General features: G+C 47.7%; 1 protein-coding gene across 2 annotated transcripts; it reads left to right on the top strand.

Moving 5' to 3' along the window:
* Window positions 1-1,002: 1,002 nt before the first annotated feature.
* KAT7 (lysine acetyltransferase 7) lies at window positions 1,003-20,624 on the top strand. Of its 2 annotated transcripts, none has more exons than XM_038385771.2 (15): window positions 1,003-1,365; window positions 6,003-6,150; window positions 7,880-8,056; window positions 8,262-8,501; window positions 9,776-9,858; window positions 10,092-10,181; window positions 11,212-11,310; window positions 11,486-11,596; window positions 12,547-12,738; window positions 13,110-13,199; window positions 13,961-14,101; window positions 15,365-15,458; window positions 16,172-16,318; window positions 18,096-18,202; window positions 18,790-20,624. In XM_038385771.2, the coding sequence occupies exons 1-15, from the start codon at window positions 1,351-1,353 to the stop codon at window positions 18,889-18,891; spliced, it is 1,836 nt and encodes a 611-aa protein (XP_038241699.1). In that variant the 5' UTR covers window positions 1,003-1,350; the 3' UTR covers window positions 18,892-20,624. The 2 variants fall into 2 exon arrangements, with proteins under 2 accessions (XP_038241699.1, XP_038241700.1); XM_038385772.2 differs by lacking the exon at window positions 1,003-1,365 and adding an exon at window positions 7,525-7,774.
* The last annotated feature ends 6,150 nt before the right edge of the window (window positions 20,625-26,774 follow it).

The raw sequence follows: 26,774 nt of genomic DNA, 5'->3' as shown, positions 1-26,774 counted from the left end.
TTTACTTACCCAATCTATTAGGCATATTGCAAAAATTAATGGGTTAAGTATTATTATCCTTATTTGAAAGGTGGGAAAATTGAGACATAGAAAGGTAAAAAGAAAAGGAGTACTTGTGGCACCTTAGAGACTAACAAATTTATTAGAGCATAAGCTTTCGTGAGCTACAGCATAAAGTGACTTTATCACACAGCATCTCAATACCACATTAAGGAACAGCAAAGTGTGAAAATAGTAAAAAGGGGGAACTGGGGTTCGTAGTTTTTTTTTTTTTTTTGTTTATTTATTTTTCGCAAAATTTCACCCTAATCATCACCATGGGCAAAATTTTTCAAAAGCGCCTAAGTGACTTTCTATAGTAGCCTATATAATCGTGGGCCATTTTTTTAAGCCCCTGAGATTTGACTTGTTTTGTGTCGGCTCACTGAAATAGGAAAGAGCTAGAATTTGTGAGTTCTCACGTGAAAAGTACCCTAAGGCCCCAAAGCTACGATGAGCACTGGTCTCCTCGCGGTGTGCTCCATCCACCCATTCACGGTGCCACCCCAAGCTGGGAAAAAAAGAACTCAGGAGCCCAGTTTCCCAGTCCCCCTGACAGCCCCTGTCCTACCCCGCCTCAGCAGCAGATTCCCGACTGAGTGTGGAGGAGACAGAGCCCAGGGATGCAGCCCCATAAGCCCCCGGTGGTCAGGAAGAGAGGAAGGCAAGGTGCAGTACCGAGAGCACAATACCTCGCTCTCCCACCTCCCAAAGGGAAATCGTCGATACTCACCGACCTACTCCCACCGAATCGATCAATGAATCCAGCAAGGGGCTCTACTGACAGCATCCAAGATGGCCGATCACGGCCTCAGAGGCAGTCGGGGCCCGCCCCAATCCGTCCCGGACCTCAGGCCCCTTGGAATGCCTCGCGTCCGAATCCCCCGCGTCCCTTCAAACTGGGAGTGTCAATAGGGGTCGAAGCCGTCTTACTGCCCTAAACCAAGATGGCGGGCCGCCTGGCAATGTCCGTGCCCACATCCAAGATGGCTGCCACCAGCGTCATTGTCAACGGAGCCCGACTCTACCTGTCCGAATCCAAGATGGCGGCGGCCGCTGGCGTGAGGCTAGATCCGAGTCACGTGACGGGGGTGTGGACCGTGTCCCGGCGGAAGCGTGAGGGACCTAGCTGGCAACAGGGGCTGTTGGCGGTGGAGGAGCGGCCTGCCGCGGAGTGACCGTCAGCGGGATAGAACGGGAGACACGGCTGTCACCACGGAGCCCGCCGGTGCTAACGCGGCGGCTACCGCCGCTTCCCGGGCCGGGGGCACCGGAGAGCAACCGCCGTCGCTGCCCCCGCCCCCACCAAGGATGCCGCGTAGGAAGGTGAGTACAGGGCCAGGCAGGCTGGAAAGGCCCTGGAGAGGGAAAAGGGGTTAGACCCTGGTTGGCCCCGTTTGCCCCCCACCGAACAGCCCCCTACAGGTATGAAAACCGAGCGAAAATAGCGGCCTTCAGCCCCCTGCACCCGCCCCCCTTGCAACCTGAATGGCTCCCCCATAGGGCCTGCTGAGAACAGATTGGTCATCGCTGCTATCACTCATCGCCCCAACGGTCATCTTTTCCCCTTCCCCCTCTGGGGGAACGTTCCGCCTTTTTGCCTTTCTGATTGGACGCCTATTTGGAGACCTGGTCCTTGATTGGCTCCTCCTTACGGCCCTGCTGGACGCTGGTTGGGCGACATTGCTGCCCGTCTCTTCCTCCCACCGTCCTCTCCCCACGCGTGCCTTGTTTCTCCCGTTCGCTTTCCCTTCCCTCCCATTCAGTCTGTCCTCCCTTAGTGGCTGGAATTTCCCGTCCGTCACGCTCTGGGGCCGCGCCTCTTTCTCACTCAGGTTTCTATTGGAGAGGATTCCTACCCGCCCCGCCCCTCTTCCGCCGTGATTGGTTGGACGAGGCGGGGGAGCGCGCCTGAGCGAGCGGTAACGCAGCGGGGGCAAAACAAAGCGGCTGCGGCAGGGGCAGGTAGGGGAGCCACGGACAGGGGCGTAGCGCTGGGTTTCGTCTCCGTTACTCCCCCAGATTGCCTTGCCCCTCCCCCGCCATAGGCTCCTCTGGGGCACCCCTAGGCCAGGATTGCCTTGCGCCCCCCCCCGCCATAGGCTCCTCTGGGGCACCCCCAGGCCAGGATTGCCTTGCGCCCCCCCCCGCCATAGGCTCCTCTGGGGCACCCCCAGGCCAGGATTGCCTTGCGGGCCCCCCCCCGCCATAGGCTCCTCTGGGGCACCCCCAGGCCAGGATTGCCTTGCGGGCCCCCCCCCGCCATAGGCTCCTCTGGGGCACCCCCAGGCCAGGATTGCCTTGCGGGCCCCCCCCCCGCCATAGGCTCCTCTGGGGCACCCCCAGGCCAGGATTGCCTTGTGCCCCCCCCGCCATAGGCTCCTCTGGGGCACCCCCAGGCCAGGATTGCCTTGCGCCCCCCCCCACCATAGGCTGCTCTAGGGCACCCCCAGGCCAGGATTGCCTTGCGCCCCCCCCCGCCATAGGCTCCTCTAGGGCACCCCCCCATACGCTCCTCTGGGGCACCCCCAGGCCAGGATTGCCTTGCGCCCCCCCCCCCGCCATAGGCTCCTCTGGGGCACCCCCAGGCCGGGATTGCCTTGCGCCCCCCCCCCCGCCATAGGCTCCTCTGGGGCACCCCCAGGCCAGGATTGCCTTGTGCCCCCCCGCCATAGGCTCCTCTGGGGCACCCCCAGGCCAGGATTGCCTTGCGCCCCCCCCGCCATAGGCTCCTCTGGGGCACCCCCAGGCCAGGATTGCCTTGCGCCCCCCCCGCCATAGGCTCCTCTGGGGCACCCCCAGGCCAGGATTGCCTTGTGCCCCCCCCGCCATAGGCTCCTCTAGGGCACCCTCCCATAGGCTCCTCTGGGGCACCCCCAGGCCAGGATTGCCTTGCGGGCCCCCCCCCCGCCATAGGCTCCTCTGGGGCACCCCCCAGGCCAGGATTGCCTTGCGGGCCCCCCCCCGCCATAGGCTCCTCTGGGGCACCCCCAGGCCAGGATTGCCTTGCGGGCCCCCCCCCGCCATAGGCTCCTCTGGGGCACCCCCAGGCCAGGATTGCCTTGCGGGCCCCCCCCCGCCATAGGCTCCTCTGGGGCACCCCCAGGCCAGGATTGCCTTGTGCCCCCCCCCGCCATAGGCTCCTCTGGGGCACCCCCAGGCCAGGATTGCCTTGCGCCCCCCCCCACCATAGGCTGCTCTAGGGCACCCCCAGGCCAGGATTGCCTTGCGCCCCCCCCCGCCATAGGCTCCTCTAGGGCACCCCCCCATACGCTCCTCTGGGGCACCCCCAGGCCAGGATTGCCTTGCGCCCCCCCCCCGCCATAGGCTCCTCTGGGGCACCCCCAGGCCGGGATTGCCTTGCGCCCCCCCCCCGCCATAGGCTCCTCTGGGGCACCCCCAGGCCAGGATTGCCTTGCGCCCCCCCGCCATAGGCTCCTCTGGGGCACCCCCAGGCCAGGATTGCCTTGCGCCCCCCCGCCATAGGCTCCTCTGGGGCACCCCCAGGCCAGGATTGCCTTGCGCCCCCCCCGCCATAGGCTCCTCTGGGGCACCCCCAGGCCAGGATTGCCTTGTGCCCCCCCCGCCATAGGCTCCTCTAGGGCACCCTCCCATAGGCTCCTCTGGGGCACCCCCAGGCCAGGATTGCCTTGCGCCCCCCCCCCCGCCATAGGCTCCTCTGGGGCACCCCCAGGCCAGGATTGCCTTGCGCCCCCCCCCCCGCCATAGGCTCCTCTGGGGCACCCCCAGGCCAGGATTGCCTTGCGCCCCCCCCCGCCATAGGCTCCTCTGGGGCACCCCCAGGCCAGGATTGCCTTGCGCCCCCCCCCCCGCCATAGGCTCCTCTGGGGCACCCCCAGGCCAGGATTGCCTTCCCCCCCCCCCCCCGCCATAGGCTCCTCTGGGGCACCCCCAGGCCAGGATTGCCTTGTGCCCCCCCCCCGCCATAGGCTCCTCTAGGGCACCCCCCCATACGCTCCTCTAGGGCACCCCCAGGCCAGGATTGCCTTGCGCCCCCCCCGCCATAGGCTCCTCTGGGGCACCCCCAGGCCGGGATTGCCTTGCGCCCCCCCCGCCATAGGCTCCTCTGGGGCACCCCCAGGCCGGGATTGCCTTGCGCCCCCCCGCCATAGGCTCCTCTGGGGCACCCCCAGGCCGGGATTGCCTTGCGCCCCCCCCCGCCATAGGCTCCTCTGGGGCACCCCCAGGCCGGGATTGCCTTGCGCCCCCCCCCGCCATAGGCTCCTCTGGGGCACCCCCAGGCCAGGATTGCCTTGCGCCCCCCCCCGCCATAGGCTCCTCTAGGGCACCCCCCCATACGCTCCTCTGGGGCACCCCCAGGCCAGGATTGCCTTGTGCCCCCCCCGCCATAGGCTCCTCTGCGGCACCCCCAGGCCAGGATTGCCTTGCGGCCCCCCCCCCGCCATAGGCTCCTCTGGGGCACCCCCAGGCCAGGATTGCCATCCCCCCCCACCATAGGCTGCTCTAAGGCACCCCCAGCCCAGGATTGCTTTACTCCCCACTAGAGCATCCCCACCCTAGGGTTGCCTTACTCTCCTCTAGAGCAGTGGCTTTCATCGTTACAGACTACTGGACCCCCTTTCAGGAGTCTGACTGGTCTTGCGCACCCCCAAGTTTCAACTCACTTAAAAACGACTTGCTTACAAAATCAGACCTAAAACCACCAAAGTGTCACAGCCCCACTAGTACTGGAAAGTTGCTGCATTTCATTTTTACTATATAATTATATAAATCAACTGGAATATAACTAGTGACTTTACATTTCCGTGTATAGTCTATAGAGCAGTATAAACAAGTCATTGTATGAAATGTTAGTTTGTACTGGCTTCGCTAGTGCTTTTTATGTAGTCTGTTGTAAAATTAGGCAAATATCTGGCTGAGTTGATGTACCCCTTGGAAGACCTCTTTGTCCCCTCTCAAGGGTACAGTACCCCTGGTTGAGAACCACTGCTCTAGAGCACTCCCGTTGCAGGATTGCCTTACTCTTTCCCCCATACTCTCCTCTATACCATCCCACACAGGACTGCCTTGCTCTTCCCCCATATACTCCTCTATAGTATCCCTTTGCATTGAGCTGCATTAATTCCCCTCCCCAGGCAGTCTCCTGTACCACCCTGATTGCCTTAGCTCTCCCCATACTTTTGTCTATGCCACCCTCCTACAATTGGCCTTATTTCTTCCCCCATATTTCACTGTATGTCATATATGCACCCACAATGTGTGCTGCTTTAGATATTCCTGCTATACTGTACCACTCCCACAGGACTGCTTTCATCTCACCCCTCCCCCATACCTCTCTCTACTCTACACCATTGTGCACTGCCAAAGCTAACCCTTGATGGACTTCATCAGCTACCCCTTATACTCCCCTCTTTACCCCCTCAGATTCCCCTGGGCTCCTTCCCAAATCCCATGGTTGTGTAGCTGGGACTCCCTGTATATAGGAGCATCTAGAAGACTCAAGGTGATGCACCTGCATTCATCAACCTGCCATGGCATGAAATCCTGCATGTTCACTCAGTCCTGGGCTTTCTTTCACATCACTCCCGCTCTGGACCCCAAACCCTGCTCCAGTGGGGCAAGTGAATGGTCATTTGGTCAGAACATGTAGTCTTGGGTCCCGTCTTCCCCACTGCTAACTCTGCCAGTACTTGCACATCACTAGGATGCACTGGGCCTTGGCTCTACTTCAAGTATGTTCTCCTTAAATTAAATTGGTGCCATCTGTAGCTTTATGGACCTGATCTGTTTGCAAAAAATCATGCATTACGGATGGTACTGTCTGATATCTCATGTTTATAGTACTAAAGCGTGCTTTTCCTCCAGAGCAAACTACCTGAATGCCATTAGTTGTTTTTGTTGTGTATTGAAATGATCTTATTTCTAGTATTAATGCAAGTAGAAGTGCTCCTGTGCTAATCTCTGGGTCTGTGGTGTTACAGAGGAATGCAGGCAGTAGTTCAGATGGAACCGAAGACTCCGATTTCTCTACCGATCCTGAGCACACGGACAGCTCTGAAAGTGATGGCACGTCACGAAGATCCGCCCGTGTGACCCGCTCCTCAGCCAGGCTCAGTCAGAGCTCTCAAGGTAAATGCGTTTCTTCCTAGCCCCACCAGAAGCAGCTGGCTAAGTAGTCACAGTATTCTTGGCTTGGTAATACTTAAAGGAATTTTAGTGAATCTATACCTTCACATTAGTTAATCCCATTCATTATTTTTTCTCATTGAATACAGGTGTGCCATGGAAAGGAACAAAGGCATTGCGAGGGGAAGGGATAGCTCAGTGGTTTGAGCATTGGCCTGCTAAATCCAGGGTTGTGAGTTCAGTCCTTGAGTGGGCCATTTAGGGGTCTGGGTCAAAAATTGGGGATTGGCCCTGCTTTGAGCAGGGGGTTGGACTAGATGATCTCCTGAGGTCCCTTCCAACCCTGATATTCTATGATTCTAAATGAGGCTGTTCAATCTAATGATTAACCAGGGCGTTGGAAGTCTGACCTCCTTTCTATTCCCTGATCTGAAAGGTAGTGTTATCTAGTAGTTCAAGGTTCTGGCAGTTGGAATCCTTAGGTTCTATTCTTAGCTTTGCCATTGTTTTTCTGAGACCTTTAGAAAGTCACTTGACCTCTCTAACTCAGTTTCCTTATGTATATAATGGATGCTACCTACCTAATACAAACGTTTGTGATGCTCAGTTTAGTGGATTTGGTGTACTTAAAGATTCTTAAGCGTGCACTTATATAGAAGTGCTAAGTATCATTCACATGAAAGAAATCTTGGGAACTTTCAAAGTCACTTGAGTTATTTTAAGGAACAGCTGTTTGTATTGTAATCAAAAGAAATATTCAAAACATGCCTTTGCATAAAAAGGCCTGGCACACCTGGAATTCGCTGTTCTATTAAGGCTTCGCTGTAACCACATCCCTGAAACTGGACCTCGGGGCTTTTTCTCCTGAATTTTAGCTTAGTAATATCACTAAGCTCTTGGATACCATGGTGATGAGAACAGCACATAAATAACTAGACAGAAAGAGGGAAGTTGGTATTTGGAGACTTCAGGCTGCTTGGAGGTGCTCAGAAATGGAAGTTGAGGCTCTGTGCTGTGAGGAGGAGTGTATTTTCTGATTAGTTGAAAGCCTTTTGTATAATGGAGTGTAATCAATATATTGTGTCAGTGGGATATATTTTGCATGTTTCTACATTTTGGCATCTAGACTGAGGGTATGTTTTACTTTTCCAATTTCTCATAGTTGATTTAAGGACTGCTGTTCTTGGCTGACAGTAATAAAAAGGAAAAAACTTTTTTTTTGACAGAGAATTTGCTGCCTGAGAAGGTGGTAACGCTGGAAGGTTACATGCAGGGTCCCGATTCTACTGCCTTGCACCAAAAGCAGCTGTGGTGTACAGAGGGCTGATCTAACTATTAATGAGTCTCATCTTCACAGCAGCTTTTTCTCTTTCTCAGTGGGAGATGGTTTGTAACCATTGGATAAACGATGGAGTACAGAGCAAGTTGACTTTGTGCCGGATTCCTCATATTGTTGGTGGCTCATAGTGTCTGTAAAACTGGGAAAAGGGCAGCTTAGACGAACAGAACAGATCTCGATGCCAGTAGATGTATCAATGGTGTTGGAAGAGAGACCTTGCTGTTGGGGTCAAGCTGTCAGATGCTGATGAACCTGTAGTTTGGATTATTGATAGGAGCAGAACCAGAGGTAATTTGACCCTGGCTTTGGGGTCAGGTGGGGAGGCAGTTTAGTGATTGGCAGTGGTTGCCCTCAATTAAATTGTTTTTTTTTTTTTTTTTTTAATTAAACTAGATTCCAGCCCGGTTCGTAATCCGCCATCCTTTGGCACAGAGGAGCCCGCCTATTCTACTAGGAGGGTGACCCGCAGTCAACAACAACCCACCCCTGTGACTCCAAAAAAATACCCACTCCGACAGACCCGCTCATCTGGATCGGAAACAGAGCAAGTGGTCGACTTCTCCGATAGAGGTACGGGAGTGAGGTGTGGCTTTGAATGCTTGCAGGACGATGTCAGCTTTCCCTCAGAGACGAGCCCGATGAGACTGAGGGTTTAACGCAGGGCCATAAGGATAAGGGTTTGCAGCAGGTGGCTGTGTGTTTTATGAAGTCACGCAATTCATTTCTTTGTAAGCTTCCCTTCATGCAAATTTATAATGTCTCAACTCTTATTCAGATACCAAAAATGCAGTGGATCATGACGAGTCTCCACCGCGCACCCCGACTGGGAATGCCCCTTCTTCAGAGTCTGACATAGATATATCCAGTCCAAATGTGTCCCATGATGAGAGCATTGCCAAGGATATGTCCATGAAAGATTCTGGAAGTGACCTGTCTCACCGCCCCAAGCGCCGCCGCTTCCATGAAAGCTACAACTTCAACATGAAGTGTCCCACACCTGGTTGCAACTCCCTAGGTAAAGCCAGCTCGAAGATTAGTTCCTCTCTCTTCCATTTCTGACATTGGGCTCAGTAGCCCACGTTTCACAGGGTTGAGAACCCCACTGGGCGGAGTTGCATGTCTCCACTGCATGCACTTTATTGGGATCAGGATATTTGTTGAAATAGAAAACCACTTGGGGGGAATGGAACACGCCAGCAGTACATACTTTTTGGGGTGTCTTTTGGCCAGAAATGATTGAGGGTGGTTTGGAGAAGGAAAAAATCGGCACTCTAACCATCCATTCTCAGGCTTTTCTCTATCTGCATCCAGATCAGTGGAGTTCTCATGATGCATTATCACTTGTACAAAAAGCTCTGCGTTTATGGCAAAATTCTCTGCATAGATTCATAGATACTAAGGTCAGAAGGGACCATTCTGATCATCTAGTCCGACCTCCTGCAAGAGTTGGGCCTGGAAGGTCAATGGAATATTCTTCTAGGGCAGTAGTTGAGATCCAGTCTGTTAGTAGTGACTAGTTGCCATGCCACTGTTGGCTCTTTGGCATACGTGGAAATAGTTTTGATCTTGCTTCAGTTTCCTCCTACACAAACTTCAGTTGCCCCCTTTTTAATAATTTCTCAGCAAAGAGAGCAACTGAATGGGTTATGGAGTTGGAAATACCCTTTCTCACTTGAGGTGGTCAATGCGTGTCAGTGCTGTGACAGGATAGTGTGGAGGAAGCTTGCCCTGCTGCTGTCTGAGCTTTGCCTTTCTGTGAACAAATGCAATCTGCACTAAATTCACTTCGAAGCAAAATGAAAAAACCCTGTTTATATTGATATCTTGCGGTATTCTGGATGGAACATCAGTGAAATTCGTTGGTTCCAATCCTAGTAAATCCTTTTGGAAATCTTGCACCCGCAGTGGAGGGGTGAGAGTACAAGGGGAATGGATGTGATGTGAAGGGAAAGTGATCTGTCAGAAAGAAGATGGGTCATCAACATAAAGGCTTGGGGAAAATATAGGATCCTGGAGGTAAGACCCTTGTTACTGCCAGAAGCGGGATACTTGGAAGGAAGATGATCTAACCTGATGATATGGTGTAGTGTGTATATTTGGGTTTCCTTTTTAGCCCCTACAGCTTATCTCTTGAATCATGAGATTTGTTCGTCCTGTTTTACGGGTAATAAACTTATTTGGCCCCTCTTTGAAACACAGCCACCGTGTCTAACTACCTGGTCTAAAGTTGCTTTAATTATTGGCTTTTTTACTTACTGGCTGTAAGGTTTTTTCTCTGGTTCTCCACAGGACACCTAACAGGGAAGCATGAGAGACACTTTTCCATATCAGGATGCCCACTATATCATAACCTCTCAGCAGATGAGTGCAAGGTAACTTTCTCTCCTCTTCTGTTTTCATTCTGCTTTTACAGTACGAGATGTCGAGGCCTGTCATTAATACCCTAGGGTTAAACTGATGGTTGTTATGCACCAAGTGTAGTCTCACTTCAGACATGAAACAGCCATGCATACTTGTGTCATAGTATTCATTCTGTATACTGGAATTCAAAGGGGAACTAGAAAAGACTCCTCACATGCTTTGAGGGCTTTGTTCCGATTTCCAGGTGAGAGCACAGAGCCGAGATAAACAGATCGAGGAGAGGATGCTGTCCCACAGACAGGATGACAACAACAGGCATGCCACCAGACATCAGGTATGCATTTTCTGCATAAGCAATGTTTCCCAATTCTAGGTGCAAAACCTCAATTCAGGCCTTCAGGCTTTTGTGACTAGAACTCTTGCATTCCTCTCCCTGATTCATCTTTGAGATGGGCTTTTGTCCTGGGCTCTCATGCACCATTATCCTCTCTATTGTAATCATGAGATGAGGGTTTGGAGCAGCCCAAACCCTGGTTGCTGGTGAGAGCATGGGATGTGGCTGGCCCTGATTGCTATAGGAAACATCATAATCCAGGTTTCAGAGTAGCAGCCGTGTTAGTCTGTATTCGCAAAAAGTAAAGGAGTACTTGTGGCATCTTAGAGACTAACAAATTTATTTATAATCCAGCAATCTATTATAGTTGCACGAAATAGCCTGTGGCTGTTCTGAGGGATTATTCGTCTGCGCTTTTTGAAATGCAGAGCAAATGTGTTTCTACAGAAACACATTGGTCAGTATACCTTCTGTTGAACCAAAGAGAAGGCCTTCAGTGGTTTATGCTTCTCAAATTTTGAACACATGGGTTCAAATCTAGGTGAGTTTATCTTTGTAACAAGTTTGACCTGAGTCTGTTTCTAAGGAATACTTGTCCACATGATAAAATCCCAAATAGACAGAGTATGGTTCTGTGCATTGGGATTGAGATGTACTAGCAGCGAAGTGCAGGGCCGGGGAAGAAAGAGGACTCTGTCCTTTCCATGCCTGTGCTCTGCCTGGCTCTAATCTGTGTTCTCTCATGAGCTTTGAAATTCATAAAACTCATTTAAACCTTTTTTTTTTTTTTTTATGGAAGATGCATCTAGCACACATTATCAACCCATTGCTCATGTAACATACTCTATATTTCTTTATGTTGCCCTTCCTAGCTACTGGTGGCATGCAGTCAACTGAGCCTACCCTTCAAAGGAGAAAGACTTGATGAAAGGGGGAACACATGGAATGTTGAGTCCTTTAGAACTGAAAGTTTATGGCAATGTCTGAAGGAAGCTAAGTGCATTGACTATTCCTAGTCTCTCTCTTTCAGGCACCAACAGAGAGACAGCTGCGGTACAAAGAGAAAGTAGCAGAGCTGAGGAAGAAAAGGAATGCGGGACTAACCAAGGAGCAGAAAGAAAAGTACATGGTATGACAGTAACATTTTTCTTTAGTTTCTTTCTATAGTATGCCACAAGCATATGGAGACTTGGCTTTTCATTCATTCTACAGAATGCTTGGCTAACAAGGCTGTGGCATTCAGCAGCCCAGAGTTGGCATAGATCATTCAGCGGTTTAAAGCTCCTAATATTTAATTGTTTCAGGAACACAGACAAACCTATGGCAACACCAGAGAACCCCTCTTGGAAAACCTGACTAGCGAGTATGACCTAGAGCTTTTCCGAAGAGCACAAGCACGGGCGTCTGAAGACCTGGTGAGACTCCTAATCCTTATCATGTCTGATAGCAGCAGCTTTTGCTTTTCCAAGAGCTGAACGTCCCCAGAAGCTGCAGTGTTTATGCTGATAAGTGAGTGTGTGTGACAAGAACCTCTGAACCATGCAAAGCGTAAATGGCAATAGAATGCAGAGTGAAACATCTTCAAAATAAGAGCTAAGTCAGTGGAGTTGCACCAGGGCTGACTGTTTTCCTGTATTTAGGTCTTAAAAATATAACAAGTCTAGAGGTGTCTGACAACCATGAATTTGTCCATGGCAGAGCTGGAGCTGTGCATTTCCAGTCTTGGACATTACAAGAGCTCTGAGGCAAGAGAGTGATTCGGTCCCATTTATCAAGTGCTCATTTGCAGCTTTCCTCCTGGGAGAGAAGACCAATGTGTTCCTGGGCAGAATGGGCAACTGCTTCACACATTGAAACAATAGCTGAGTATTGATTGAGTTGAGAGTTTAAAATGATCTGCAAGAGGCCAGCCTATCAGCCCGCTGCCATCCTGGAGTTCAGAACTGTGTCTTAAGCTAGACTGATAAGGGCTTCTTGAGATGCCACTTCCCACCCCTTAAAGCTTATCCAGAAGCAATTTTGATGGTCTCTGGTAGCAGCTTGGGGCCATCTTGACCAGAATGGTCTATTGCCCTTTTCCCCTTGTGGGAGGGAGAAAATACAAAGTGGCATGGAGTGTAAATTTGCTCTCAAGTTAACAATACAAGGTAAGGTTGAGTGATGTGAGGTCCTGGAGATCACAGGCCATACCGGCACGACAAGAAACTTGTTAATATGTGTCAGGCTAGAGGGGAAGCATGGAAGGGCTCCTTGGGGATTTGCATTTTATAAGATGGTTCTGGAAGAAGCTCACAGAAGGGAAATAAATGTTTGTTTTTTCCCTTTCCTTTTTTTATTACATTTCTGCTATTCCTTCCGCTGATAGGAGAAGTTGCGGCTTCAAGGCCAGATCACAGAAGGCAGCAACATGATTAAAACAATTGCCTTTGGCCGCTATGAGCTGGACACCTGGTATCATTCTCCCTATCCTGAAGAATATGCTCGGTTGGGACGCCTCTACATGTGCGAGTTCTGTCTCAAATACATGAAGAGTCAGACAATACTACGCAGACACATGGTAAATCCTTGGTGGTTGTTGCCTAGTTCTTTAGGTTTAGAGATTGGAAGTATAATGAAAACACATCAGAACAAAGGAGCTGTTTTGGGCTCTAATAGTCCATTTTGGAGCCTGCCTGCTGGAATGCTAAGTGCTCTGCACAGCTTTGAAAGGAAGACGGGTTTTCTCAGATTGCCTTAATCCCTGGGCCAGCTAGATGGACCGCAGTGGAGTAGGAGTTGGGGCTGGGAATCCAGTTTCTCATTGTAGCTGAACAGGAATGAATGTTTCCCTGTTAGGAACACTTATTTTATATCCAAGAGGCTTTCTGCTTTCAAAGCAGCTGCTAGAGCAGTATTGTTACTCTAACTTTGACTGTCATTTTCTTGTAGGCAAAATGTGTCTGGAAACATCCACCGGGGGATGAAATTTACCGCAAAGGCTCTATTTCGGTGTTTGAAGTGGATGGGAAAAAGAATAAGGTAACTGGAATTGCAGTGGTGGCACAGTCTTGCTTCTGATGTTCACATTTCTAATGCCCTTTATATGTCACCTGCCTTACAATGTAGAGAAGCAGGAGATGGGATGGCCTCTTTCCCTCTGATTCCAGAAGGGGTGTTAGTGCCTACAGTGCTCCTTCTCGCAATGCTAGCAGTTATCTTAGTGCACTGGATGGTTCTTGCAACAGTGCTCCTGAATAATGTCTATCTCCATCTTCCTTGTGGCTGTTATTCGGCCCTACTGCAGATCCATGGTTCCATCGGCTTGTTCACATACAAGTCAGTAGCTGCTGTCAATTGTATGTTCAGTTCCCCTTCTGAACCTTAATGAGGACCCTCAGTTCCTGGACTCATGCCACCACTACCTGTCTCCCATACAGTTACGAATGTTAAAAACTGCAGTGGAGCAACCCAGCTCCATTGCTGGTGGAGCATTCACAGTTGACTGGCAGGTACAACTGAGGGCTTGGTCTAGTGAAGTGGTAAAGTTGCCTCCAAACGACTAGAGCCATTGCTATAGTGGAAGACCCTTCTAAGCCCTGCTAGAAACTGGATATTGAGGGGTTTTGTTGCCATGGCTAGGAATGAAGCTGTTTTGAGAAGACACTCATTTGGTGGAAGAACAGATCTACTCTAATCTGTATTTTGTTACAGTTTCCATCCTTTCAAAAGTGGAAGGAGTTCTCTTTCAGAGATGCTGCACCATGACAAACAGGTGTGTCAGATTCTCCTTCTGCTTCCAGATCTACTGCCAAAACCTGTGCCTGCTGGCGAAGCTTTTCTTGGATCATAAGACTCTGTATTATGATGTTGAACCCTTCCTCTTCTATGTCATGACAGAAGCTGACAACACTGGCTGCCACCTGATAGGGTATTTCTCCAAGGTCAGTAGAAATCAACCACCAATATATGTAAATCCTGTATTAATGCCGTAGCTTAAGACAGAGGTCATCTGTGTAGGCCCTCACTCCTCAGTTTTCTACAAGTCCCAAAATCCAAATGTCCAGGAAGAGCTGAAATTTCAAAGCTAAACTACAAAAGCTTTTTCAAAAGCTTTGCTATTTAGCTTTCCTAATTGCTAGCAAAATCAAACTTTTGCAAAGACACTGTTATATTAAACAGTAATTCATAACCACTTGTATACAAATTAGCTAGGATCTCATTGTCTCAAGTGGAGATGAATTCCTTTGTGATAAATTTAGATTCATTTTCTAATAGTAGTTAGCGCTTCTAATGCTTTTTATCCCTAGACCTTTATAAAGCACTTTGAGATGGGAAAATATATCCATTTTATAGATAGGGGAACTGAGGAACAAAGGTGAAGTGAATTGCCCACGGCCACACCACATGTCAGTGGCAGAACTTGGGGTAAAAGTCAGGTCTCCTGTCTCATAGTCCTGTGTCTTGTCTGCTCACCCGTGTTGCCTCCTTAATAGACAGAAGTGTCTCTAGGCTTTTTACTTAATGCCTATTACATCTTTGTGAAGCACACTTCCTAGCGGTCTTTACTTAAATGCAGTTTCTGTGGTGCAATTGTTCTGAGAGAGTAAAAATTTGCAGCAAATGAAAGCCATTAGACAGTAGCATAGTCTCCCAAGGAGAGTGTTGGAAGGTCCATCTCTTAAGCCACCTAAATTATGACTGGATAAAGCACTAAAGAAACATAAAGAAATATCCTGTGTTGGCCTGTGGATTACGTTGTCCTAATGGGTCTCTTCCCTCATTAAACTTTTTGTTAGTGCAGAGTGTATATCATTCTAGTGCAGTGATAACTTTGTTGCATGTGCAATTAAGAAGGTTGTTGGATTCAGAACAGAGATTGCTGTGTCAGCTAATGACCTGGCTGTTGTTTTAAATCAACAGTCTCTTATGACACGGCTCTATTTGCCTTCCATCCTACTCCCAGCAATCATGAGAGTGGGTGCTCAGTTTAATGGTTCATACAGTAATAAACTCTAAGCCAGCTTGGTGGGTGGAGGACGCTCATATCGAAAGCTAATTGTCAGGCTGGCTGTTACACTGCTGTTTCACTCAACTTGTATTGTGTCAGTTGTGCTGCCTCGTTTGGCCTGCCGCAATAGCGATGTACTTGCTGTTTGTGCAGATTGAGACCTGCTGATCTCATTTCTCTCTCTTCTCGCTTTCAGGAGAAGAATTCTTTCCTCAACTACAATGTGTCTTGTATTCTGACGATGCCCCAGTACATGAGGCAGGGTTATGGCAAAATGCTCATTGACTTCAGTAAGTATATGGAAAAGTTATGGCAAAATCTTTCAGCAGTATCTGTGAAATGAGGCAAACGCTCTGTCTTCAAGAGTTCAGCTTTTGTCTCTATACTGTATTCCTTCCTTGACCTTTGAGAAGCAGAGAAATGCACAGCTGAGTCAGATAAGGTTCCTTCAGACCAAGCTTGTACATAGTGTATCAGTGCCCTTGACTCCCAGAAGAGCTGTTGAGCACATGCTTTTGCATGTGTGTTTCAGTGGGGCCATTCAGGGCAGGATTGTAACAGATATGTGGGTGCAGAAGTGGCCAATCAAAAGAAGAGCCTTTAAGATGGTTCATATCCAGGTACTGTTACTCCCTTTTAGGGAAACTTATGCTAACAAAACCTGCACAGTTGCCTCTTGTGGTTCTTTCCAAATGTGTCTCAGATCATACTGATGCAAGTCAGCAGTATTTCCTGGACTGAATTATAATAGACCAACTATAGCCTGTTAAGTGGTGAGCAATCTGTATGGAAAAAGACTTCTGAGCTGCATTTCCAGTGCTATACATAAGGTGGTAGTCAGGAGGCATTGGCTTCCCCCGATTAACTATTTCTTGGTGAACTTGTGCAACACACGTTGCTCATTGGGCATCCGTGATGACAAATCCCTGCAGTTAGCTGTAGGTAGCTGACAGTCAGGCGAGAGCCTGGTATACTGTGAGTAAACGTCTTCTCTTGCTCACAGGTTATTTACTTTCCAAAGTGGAAGAAAAGGTTGGCTCTCCAGAACGCCCGCTGTCTGACTTGGGCCTTATCAGCTACCGTAGTTACTGGAAGGAAGTTCTTCTTCGTTATCTGCATAATTTCCAAGGCAAAGAGATCTCTATCAAAGGTGTGTTCTAGTGCTAAATGAGCTTGTAGAGAATTTGTTCGGGAATGTTTCTGTGCTCTTTGTTTGTCACCCCTTTCCCCAGACCTGCAGTGACTGACGTTTGGTCCATTTTACCCTCATGGGTGAGTTGCTTTCTCTTACTGAGGTTCTTGAAGTGACATGGCTCCTCTAGACTGTAATTGGATGGGTTTTTATCTAGCTGTCTTGCGCCCCTTTTTTAAAATTTAAGCTAGGTTGCTGGGTTTTGAAGGCTCACAAAGCACCCACTTGTATGCCCTTAATTAAATGTTTATTTATAAAAAGAAAACCAGTGAGTGATAGGGATCAAAACAGCAGCTTGAAAACTAGCATCATTGCACAGCTCAGTCTCCAGAAAAGCAAGACTGAATAACTAGATACAAATGAGTAATGTTTTACGCCTTTGATGCTATGCAGATCTAGTTAATAAGAATGCAGCAGGCACATGGACTGCTGCTTAGCTCATGTCTATGCTTTCAAAAATCAACCCTTTCATTCCTGCATTATCCAGTGTAGGTGGTGAGTATTTTCTCACTCGTTCCCATTAGATCCAAATTGTTTTCTTCTGAGGTTTGGTGTTGGTGGCCAGCAGGCTGAAATATTTGACCTGCAGCATTACTTTCCTTTCAGATCAGGAGAATATGGGGCCATTTTGCCTCTTCTTGTCCTTATATGAATTGACAGGTGTGTGACAATCCAGTAAATCCACCCCTACCCCATCACCAGCTTGGCACAAAGATTCTTTCCTGGGTATCTGCTGGTGAATCTTGCCCACATGCTCAGGGTTCAGCTGATCGCCATATTTGGGGTCGGGAAGGAATTTTCCTCCAGGTCAGATTGGAAGAAGCCTGGGAGTTTTTCACCTTCCTCTGTAGCGTGGGGCACAGGTCACTTGAGAGAGGATTCTCTGCATCTTGAAGTCTTTAAACCATGATTTGAGGACTTCAATAGCTCAGACATAGGTGAGAGGTTTTTCACAGGAGTGGGTGGGTGAGATTCTGTGGCCTGCATTGTGCAGGAGGTCAGACTGGATGATCAGAATGGTCCCTTCTGACCTTAATATCTATGAATCTATAGTTTTCCTCCACAGAGGTCAATATTGAGGTCTGAATAAATGGCACTCAGTCACCCAATTGGCTACAGAGAGGTGGATGATGATTTGTGTTGTGGCTTTCTTTAGAGGATTAAATGCATCACTAATTTAGAATATTAATTTCAAAAGGGAAAAACTGTTTGGCTAAGGAGAGATTTCCGAAAATTTCTAAAACTACTTTTGAATATATGCAGTGATAGATGCGTAGACTTCATTCCTAGCAATGTGTATAGAATCTAAGGTTCTCCAAAGTTCTTTACAAACAGTTAAGCCTCACAGCCACCCCTTGGGTGATAACAATTATTCCCATTTCACGGGAGAGGAAAGTGAAGCACGGAGGTGCTGCCTTGTCTAAGGTCACATAGCAAGTCAGTGACACAGCTGGGAATGGACTCTGGGCTCCCAGTACCTGCTCTTACCACTAGACAACACTGCTTCCCTAATCATTGAGCAAGCTAAAGCAGAGGAATGAGTAATGGAATTAAAATTAAAGATCTCAGTATTCACAAGGCATCTTGTGGATATAATTATGAAGGGTGGGTACAGCATGACATGAAGTAGTATTTGAGAACTAAACAAGTACGACAGCTGCAGTCTTGAGGGAATTCCTTGGTGGTCTGGCCTGTTGCCTTCTATTCTCTTGTGGACTGTGATCTTGTTTTTCAGAAATCAGCCAGGAGACTGCAGTGAACCCTGTTGACATCGTTAGTACTCTGCAGGCACTTCAGATGCTCAAGTACTGGAAGGGAAAACACCTGGTCTTAAAGAGACAGGTAAGACTTCTGGTGGCTGCACCTGCACTTTTAGTTTCTTACAGTTCAGCTTCGTGTGTTAGATCCATAGGATAATGTCCTATCTTAATCTACATTCCCTATGCATTGTGTTGGGTTTTCTTGCACTTTGATTCTGGTGAAGGAACTTTCTAATCTTAAAGCGAAACAAAATATCTGATAAAGTGTCAGGTGGGTCCCCAGTCTGATTTTTCCCTCCTCTCCCCGACTAGTGTAGAAATCCTCTACTTTTTAACCACCTTCTGTGGTGTTTTTTGACATAGGGAAATTCCATTGCTAGTCTAAAGCAAGTAAATCCTGAAACCCATCTCCCTTCTTTACTGTTTTTTTTTATTTCCCCTTCCTGGGGCTCTCACCTGCAGGTGAAGACAGCCTGACCTATGTTATCACTGGAGTTTCTAGAAAGTAATATGGGCTGCTCCATTCACAATGTGTCATCTCTGTGGTACCAAGCAGATGGTGCGCAGGTCATCTCCAAAGTGTTGGACTCACATGTGGGTTGTCCAATGGATAATTCACATCAGTTATTCTCTTTGGTTTAACCTGCCCTTTCATGCTCTCTTTCTCAGGATCTGATTGACGAATGGATAGCCAAAGAGGCAAAAAGATCAAACACCAATAAGACAATGGATCCCAGTTGTTTGAAATGGACCCCTCCCAAGGGAACTTAACTGGCCATCACTCCAGAAGCCAGTGAAGAACCCCAGCAGTAGGAAGTACCGTAGGGATCTCTGTTGTATCTGTTGCTGTTGTGATTGGCTGGTACAGTACCCTCCAGGAAGATCAGTTCCCCTTGGTACTGTTCTGGCCCAGATCTTTTGTGCACACCACAGATGCTGGTTCTGAGGAACTTTTATGTTTCGGCCTCAATGAGGTTGCAAGGATTGGATCTGTATAGGACCCAAGCACTGGCCCAAGGAGTTCTGATATCTGGTACTGTACCTGTCCAGTCACTGGTCCTGCCCTCATGTTCTTATTCCAATGAGGTTGTGTTGTGTCCTGTAATCTGTTTGTGTTCCTTCCTGCAGGCACTCTGCTTTCTAAGTAATGGACAGGACAGCTTCTGTGGCCCTTGAACAAGGTCTGCAAATCTGTTCTCCAAATTATTCTATCAATGTTTTGTTTGGGAAAAGGGTTATAAATCTGCGTCCGAGCAGGTTCTCAACATGTTGCCAGTTTACTGACTTTAGCATTGTTATAACTAACCCTGTCTGATGAACTTCCTTACCCCATGTATCAATTAGTTTCAGTAAGACAGCATGACACCTCTTTAAAGAGAGCTTCCCCATATAATATACCAGGTCGTCTTGTAACAAAAACTGACTGCTAATATTGTACACTCTGAAGCTTGCACAACTTGCACCTGTCATTGAGTGGTGTGATCATTAGTGTTACACTGGAAGAGTCCAGATTAATAGCGTGAGAGCACTGTGATGTGACATACTGTTACAGAGTAGCCCTTTTGGGTGTGGCAGGCGCTCCTGAGTTTAGTATCGTGGCAGTACAGGCCTCTTAAGTCAGATATCACTGGTTTCCTGTTCCTGGAGTTGGTGGTTTCCTTTACACGTGTAGAAACAAGTTTAGTGTTTTTCAACTTAGTCATTCTCCTAAAACAGTCTTTGAATTGTAGCTTTTTGAAAAGACTCTATATTAAAGGAATAAAATATTAATTTCAGGTGAATTTTTGATAACCTTGTCCAAACAGCCACATAGTCTATAAAACAATATCATCAGTTGTTGGATTGCCTAAAGCATACATTCTGTGCATCGACAGTGGCTCCGGCTAGCTGTGTGGATGGTGGTTTTTCTGTTAACAGTACATCCTGTCTGTTCTTGTAGAACAACAGTGACTCTCCACCGCGCCCCCCCCCACACACACACCCCTCTGCACCACCAAAAGAAACCTCCATAAAATGGCTTTCAAGTATAACCACTGTCCTTGTGCCATGCGTTCCCTATCTATTGCCTGCAAGGGGACAGGTGTGAGGTGAGTGATAGCTGCATTTAAACCCTTCCTATGATCTCTTGTTCTGTGGTGTCTGAAATGAAGCGCTTACCATGTGCTGGTAAGTAAGGGCCATTTCTTGTTAATCACTGACCGTTCCCAGTGTGGATAAGTTCTCTACAGGCCCTTTCATGTTGGGCTGTGCCTTTTTCTTTGCCTCCCTAAATAAATCTCGGCACAGGATTTATATCCTTGTGGGCATTACTGAGGATTGCTGTCAAGTGCCCTTGGATCCTACGTTGTAGCTGAAGACATATTCTTGGAACCATCTGGCAGGGTGGAACTCTGGGGAGTGGGGAAGAAGGCCAGTCATGTACACAAGCTAAGCCCTGTTCCCCTGATGTGGTAGAATGTGCTATTCCTGTATTTACTTCTCAATAAAGCATGTTCTCTGCTCAAGTCGTCAATTCCTTCCTTTTAGTTTTCCTGAGCAGTGGGGATTTAATTTAAGGTGGCTCTTCCGTTGAGTGAGACTGCTTTTTCCATTCCTAACGTGTAAGATACTTTAATTTTGAACCTTCCTTTATGCTGTCATTGTAATGGGGATAGTGACTGAAGCAGACTTCAGGTTGGCTGCATTAAAAATGTCCTAGATCCTGTATTAGCTTTGTTTAGAAATGCCTCTCTGTGGTGGATGGTGCTGTTGGGAACGTATAACTTTACCAGGTACAATAGCTCTAAGACCGTATTTCCAACGTTCATACCAAGTCCGACTGTAATGGCCCCCAAAGTTGTTGTAAGAAGGGAGGAGCTTCCTAGGACTGATGGTCCTAGTTGGTTACCCTAGCAGTTCTTCCATGACCATGGCACCTTTTGGTCTCCTGTTCTCTGCTGGTGGCACACAGTTTAGCCTCCTGAGGACTGAAATGCTTTAGTCTAAGGGAAGTCTTCAGGCTTAATATAGGGGTATTTGGCTGATGATAATTAATGGGCTGTGCTATAGAGGAGGTAAGATTGGGTGATCTAATGGTTCCTTCTGGCCTTAAACTCTTTGAAACCAGACCTATTTCTTCCCCCCAGGAGAGTTTTGAAGAGCTAAGTCTCTGTCTTTCGAAGATCAAAAGTTTGAAGTTCAAGGCAGACCGCAAAGATTTTGAGCCTTTGCTACAATTTCTGATTTAAATTGGAAGCTAATGAAACCACTCTGGTTCCATCTCTCTCCAGAGATTAGCTGTGGGAAACAAATCACCCTGGGTTCCCCTTTTTTCTGCTTCCCTCTCTTATACTCTGGTTAGGATGAACATCTGTGCACCTCTGCTTATGTTGCCATCTGCTTATGTTTCTCAATGAAGAGGAAGAGCCTTTGATCAGCAAGGAGAATATATGAAACCTTGATGATGATGAGTGCATTGCCAAATAGCTCTGCTGGCATCATTTCCCCACCCTTCTCCTATAGTGGAAGGGTTGGAAATCAGAAATAAGGGAATGTCTCACCTGTCTGATACTCTTGCCATAGAAAATGACTATCGTGGAGAATTTGGCAGAGAACCACTGAATTTTGTAGCTGTACCAATAGATCACTGCCCCATTTATTAGACTACAGGGACAAGAGGAAATACTTAATGTGATGCTCAAGGCTTCTGTATGGATTGCACAATATTTGTGGGGGGTGTAAAGGAGAGTGTCTCTTCTCTCTCAACCAGCAGCTGTATGCATCTCTTGAGAGGAAGATGGTGCTGAGACACACTAATCTCTTTGAGCTGAAGCTGCTGTTGATTACTAGAAAATTCTTCATACTCTTAATGGCTGAAAGTTTACTGAATACAGTAGCCACCTAATTGCACTCTCCATCTTAGACTACAGAACACTGTGGCCTAACCTACCAGAGTGATGCACCTAACCCCCATTATAACACTGCTGAGCAATTGTTCTATTTACAAATACAGAACAAAAAAATCTCCATCCTGCCCAAGAAGAGGTGACTGAAAGCTTTTTAGGTGCTGCTTTTGTGCTTTCCCCAAAATGGGTGCTTATTGGATAATGAATTGAAGTGGGAGATGGAGAGAAAATAAAGCTTTCTTGCCATATAAGTTGTGTACTTTAGTTACACAACTTTTATGTCCTCAATAGCTCCCTGCAGTCAGGTTATTAACTAACTTTAAAAAAACTGAAGAAAAGGTACTAGATAAGCGTTCTCTTCCTCTCTCGATTTTTAAGAACTTAAATTGCAGGCATTATCACCTCAGCAGAAATAATGCAATAAGGAAACCAGTGTGTATCTGTCTGACTACAGGAGTAAGGAAGGGATGTACTAACCCTGTGCTCTGCTCATCGAATGTGATGTAAAGAAAGCAGCAACTCTTCCCAGCAACAGCAATTCGTTTATATATCACAGCAGTTTGACAAAAGGAGACAGTAGTAAAAGACAGGTTTCAGAGTAGCAGCCGTGTTAGTCTGTATTCGCAAAAAGAAAAGGAGGACTTGTGGCACCTTTAGAGACTAAAAGACCCTAAAGTGCTTATCTGGTACTAGAAAGCAAAGTGCTACTCTGTTCATGGGGCGTGAATAGACATGAGCAGATGGCGTAGCTATCGTAATCTAGTGCTTGGGAAGGAAAGGAGCGGATGTTGGTCATCGATGGAGTGTCATGCTATGGCTCCTATGCAGGAAGTGGCTGGCTGTTGTCCCAGTCCTGTGTTGAATCTGTAGGAGGAGAGAAAAATATCTGCATGAGGAAAGTCTGTTTGGATTGGTTTCTGTAGTAGCGAGGGCTTGTCTACACTTGAAATGCTATAGCAGCACAGTTACAGCGCTGCAGCTGCACCACTGAAGCACTTCAGTGTATGTAGATGTACCTGTGCCAATGAGGGGTTCTCCCGTCGGTGTAGGTAATCCACCTTCCTCAGAGGCAGTAGCTAGGTTGACAGAACAATTCTTCTGTCAACATAGCGCTGGCTACACCAGGTGTTAGGTTGGCTTAACTATGTCGCTCAGGGGGGTGGACTTTTCACATAGCTGGGTCCACCTAACTTTTTAGTATGGACCAGGTTTGAAATCCAGTTTCTGCAGGGGAGAAGACCTTCAGTCCTGATAGGAGGGGTAGCCTTGTGGTTAAGGCACAAGGCTGGGACTCCTGAACCCAGATTTCTTGGCTCTGCCACAGACTTCCTATATGACCTTGGGCAAGTCACTCAGTCTCTCTGGGGCTCAGTTTCCCATCTGCAAACTGGGGATCATTTCTCCCACTGCTTGTTGATCTTGTCTGTTGAAAATGTAAGCTCTTTCAGTCAAGGACTGTTTCTTACTATGTATCTGCACAGGGCCTCGCACACTGGGGCCCAGATCTTGATTGGGGCCTCTAAGTGCTATCCTAATACAAATAATAATTCTGGAGTAGAAAATAAATGCAAGTGGGGCTGATGTAAGAAGAGACCTGTGTTCCAGTAAGTTTTAGCTTCCTTCAAAATCATATAAACTGCAGCTACAAAATATTTCATGGAAGAGAAAAATGGGAACTTGGAATAACTTTGCACAGAGGGGATGAAGTCATGCTATCCTGTGCAGTAGTTATTCCTAGCTTTTAGACTGTGGTTTTGTGTGGACTTGAAGGTGGGAAATGCTCCATCCCCACACCCCAATATTTGGGAATCAGTATCTTTCTTTTCAAAACGTGCTACAAACTAATTTTGGTAGGAAAATTGGATGAGATTTCCCAATTAGTTAATACCAGCTGCTTCTCAAGAGTTGGAGCTGGAATAGTAAATCAGCAAAATGCAGTAAATGCTGGTAAATTGCAAGAGGGCAGTTCCTTAGTGAAAGGTATTGGGAGAGGGGGTAAAAAAAAAAACCCTTGTGCTGCATGACTAAGACACAACTATACACGTGCAAATGCCACCAGAGAGACTTGAACCAATGAGGGTCTGTCTGCATCAAGCAAGGTTCTTGCAAACTCCAACAGCTATAGAGGATTCCTATAAATAAGTGGGTGGAGGAGGAGGACAGGTGAATAATGAGCTGAGAGCTCCCTGTCAGAATAGCTGACAGGGGAGAGAGACTGATCTCCTAAGGAGCATCAGGCATGGGAGCTCACCCACCTCCACTGGAGGATCTTCGTCCCATAAACGTCTTTTCTTGGCGCCCTAGCACGGCAAAGAGATGCAGAGGTTGGCAAGGAGACTTGTAAAAGTTAAACGCAGCCTATTACAGGCAGGAAAAGTAGAGGGGACCCATACCAATAGCACATTTACAGTGGAAAGGAAAATTGATCATTGTGGCTTCCTTTAGGCCTGGTTTATACACACTTTTTGTACCAGTAAAACTATTTTTCTACCAAAATAGTTTCAAGCAGTAAAACCCATTGTCTGGCTGCAGTTTACTGATGTAAGGCATCTTTATACTGGCATTATTGCATCCACACTAGGGGAGGGTTGTACAGCTTTAACTATATGGATTTCAAACAGATATTAGCTAAAGCAATACCCAGACTGGGTGTAGACAAGCCCTTACTCTGTGGGTTTGTCATAGATTCCCCTGCTCCTATACTACTGTATTGTGAGCCACTGTCCATCACCGAACGGCCATACTCCAGAAGTGTGAAGAGCCTTGTGTCTCTTCCTCTGCCCAGAGCTACTCTGGAGCTGAGCGAGGAGGACAGTACTGTCCCTAAGAAGGGACTTTGCTTCAAAAGTTTTTTGTGGTTTAAAGCTAGGAAGAAGGAAAGAGAAGGGGAAGAAAAAAAAGCCTGGACAAAGTTAGTCTGTCTGACTAACCAGGAAAGCCCGGAACTAGGTGTTGTGTTGACCTGTGCAAATAAGAATCCTTTGAGGGCAGGATGGAGGATTGGAGCTTCCCCCTGCCCCTTATTGTTTTGAAAGAGAGGTATATCCTGAGGGTGTGACTATGAGACTGAGACCCTGGGCCACCCGACTCCTAATCCCACTGACTCCTCCAGTGGCCGTGGACAAGTCACTTCACCTCCTGCCTTAGTTTCTGTATCTGTAAAATAGGATTGGTATTTATCTGCCTTTATGGGGGTGGTAAGCAGCATGAGTATGTTTCAGGATGGTTCTTGTGCTCATCTCTCTTTCCTTTCATACAGAAGGGAGCATGTTACAGCAATCTCATTAGTAACATTTCTCCTCTTAGCAACAGATCAAGGTACTGCTTAGACTCCCGTTAGGATTTGGTGGTGAAAAAGCTCATCTACCATTTTTAGGGACACAAAGGCAGGTGACTCTAAGCAAAATTAATGTGTCTGCCTCTCTGGGCTGTGGGTAAGGGTGAACGTGCATCATTGGCTTTACAAACAGAAAGACGAGGGTAAAAGAAACACTCACTCTTACGCCCCACTGGTGAAGTATGTGGCACCCCTTTATAAAAAGAAAGAGAAACGAAGGTTGGGCGTGAACACCTCGTTCTTTTCCCCTGAATCTCTCCCAAGTGATCCGTGTAAAGTCAGATATGCATTTTGCTTATTACCTCTGCATACATTCGAGAGAGATGTACAAGGTCACTTGCTATAATTGCAATGGGATTCCCTCTTGTGTGATTATTTAATGTAGGAGAGGAAGAGGCGATGGATTAATACTGTGTTGCCCGGTGCTCGAATGTAGTCTCAGCCTCGTGGAGTGGAGACCAGCAGGGACTAGTTGTGCTGTTTAGGAAGCACTCTGAGCCAAGGGAGGGCTTGTTCCTCAGAGAGGCCATTTGGTCTAGTGATTTGAGCAAGGGATTGGGAGAAGGGAGACCTAAGTTCTGCTTCTAGCTCGGCTACTAACTCGCTCTGTAACCTGAGTCAAGTCACTTTGCCTCTCTGAGCCTCAGTTTCCCGATCTCTAAAATGGAGATAATGTTGGTAACCTTTGGCTCTGCTGATAAGTGGTATTATTGTGAAAATATGGACCCTTTGTCCGGGGCCGGCCCACAACATTTTGGCACCTGAGGCGGGGAGCTCAAATGACTCCCATGCCCCCTCACTTGGGCCAAAACTTAAACTCTGGGACCTAGTGGCATCCCTTCCCGCCCCCCAGTCTGGCACCTGAGGCGGCCGCCTCAGTTTGCCTCATGGCAGGGCCAGCCCTGCCTTTGTCTATCAGGTGCCACTGATAAGTTCTGAATGAAATCTCTTCAGGCAGAACAATAGTGGTTGTCACAAAGGATCGCAGAAGTGAGGGGAAAATAGAAGACCATTAGGGCTGCAGTATGAAAGCAACTGACCTCCCCTTCACCAAAAGAAAAGCCTAACAGTTCTCTTGTAGAACGAGGGAAAGTACTAGGTCCTTGCATTGAGTGGCAGTTTGCATGCATTGGTCTGATGGGCTAAGCAAGGGTGGACACCTGTTGTTTTAATTTCTGATAAGCACTGAACTTACCACTAGCCCGTTTTCCCATCAGGCCATAGAACTGCTGGAATTTCCCCCGTTTCACCAGCTGTGCAAAGCGCTGGAGTGAGCTGCTCTGCAAGCCCTCATCCTAGAAAGCAAAAGGGAGAGCCAAGAACAGAAGCTGAAATCCCATCCCTACTCTTAGTCATGAACAAAGAGCTGAGAGTTTGGAAGTGAAAACTTCCCTTCGAGCAGCAGCTTGGAGCATTGAGGGTGAAATAGTTAA

The sequence above is a fragment of the Dermochelys coriacea genome, chromosome 27 (genome assembly GCF_009764565.3).
Source record: "Dermochelys coriacea isolate rDerCor1 chromosome 27, rDerCor1.pri.v4, whole genome shotgun sequence".
In the NCBI taxonomy this organism is placed as follows: Eukaryota; Metazoa; Chordata; order Testudines; family Dermochelyidae; genus Dermochelys; species Dermochelys coriacea.
Note: the sequence above shows the minus strand (reverse complement) of the source record. Positions and strands in the feature narration are given on the sequence as shown.

Bases quoted from the DNA above. Each gene is read 5' to 3' on its own strand.
- KAT7 (XM_038385771.2), top strand. The intron at 8,502-9,775 runs GTAAAGCCAGCT...GGTTCTCCACAG, and splicing joins ACCTGGTTGCAACTCCCTAG to GACACCTAACAGGGAAGCAT. The intron at 14,102-15,364 runs GTCAGTAGAAAT...TCTCGCTTTCAG, and splicing joins TGATAGGGTATTTCTCCAAG to GAGAAGAATTCTTTCCTCAA.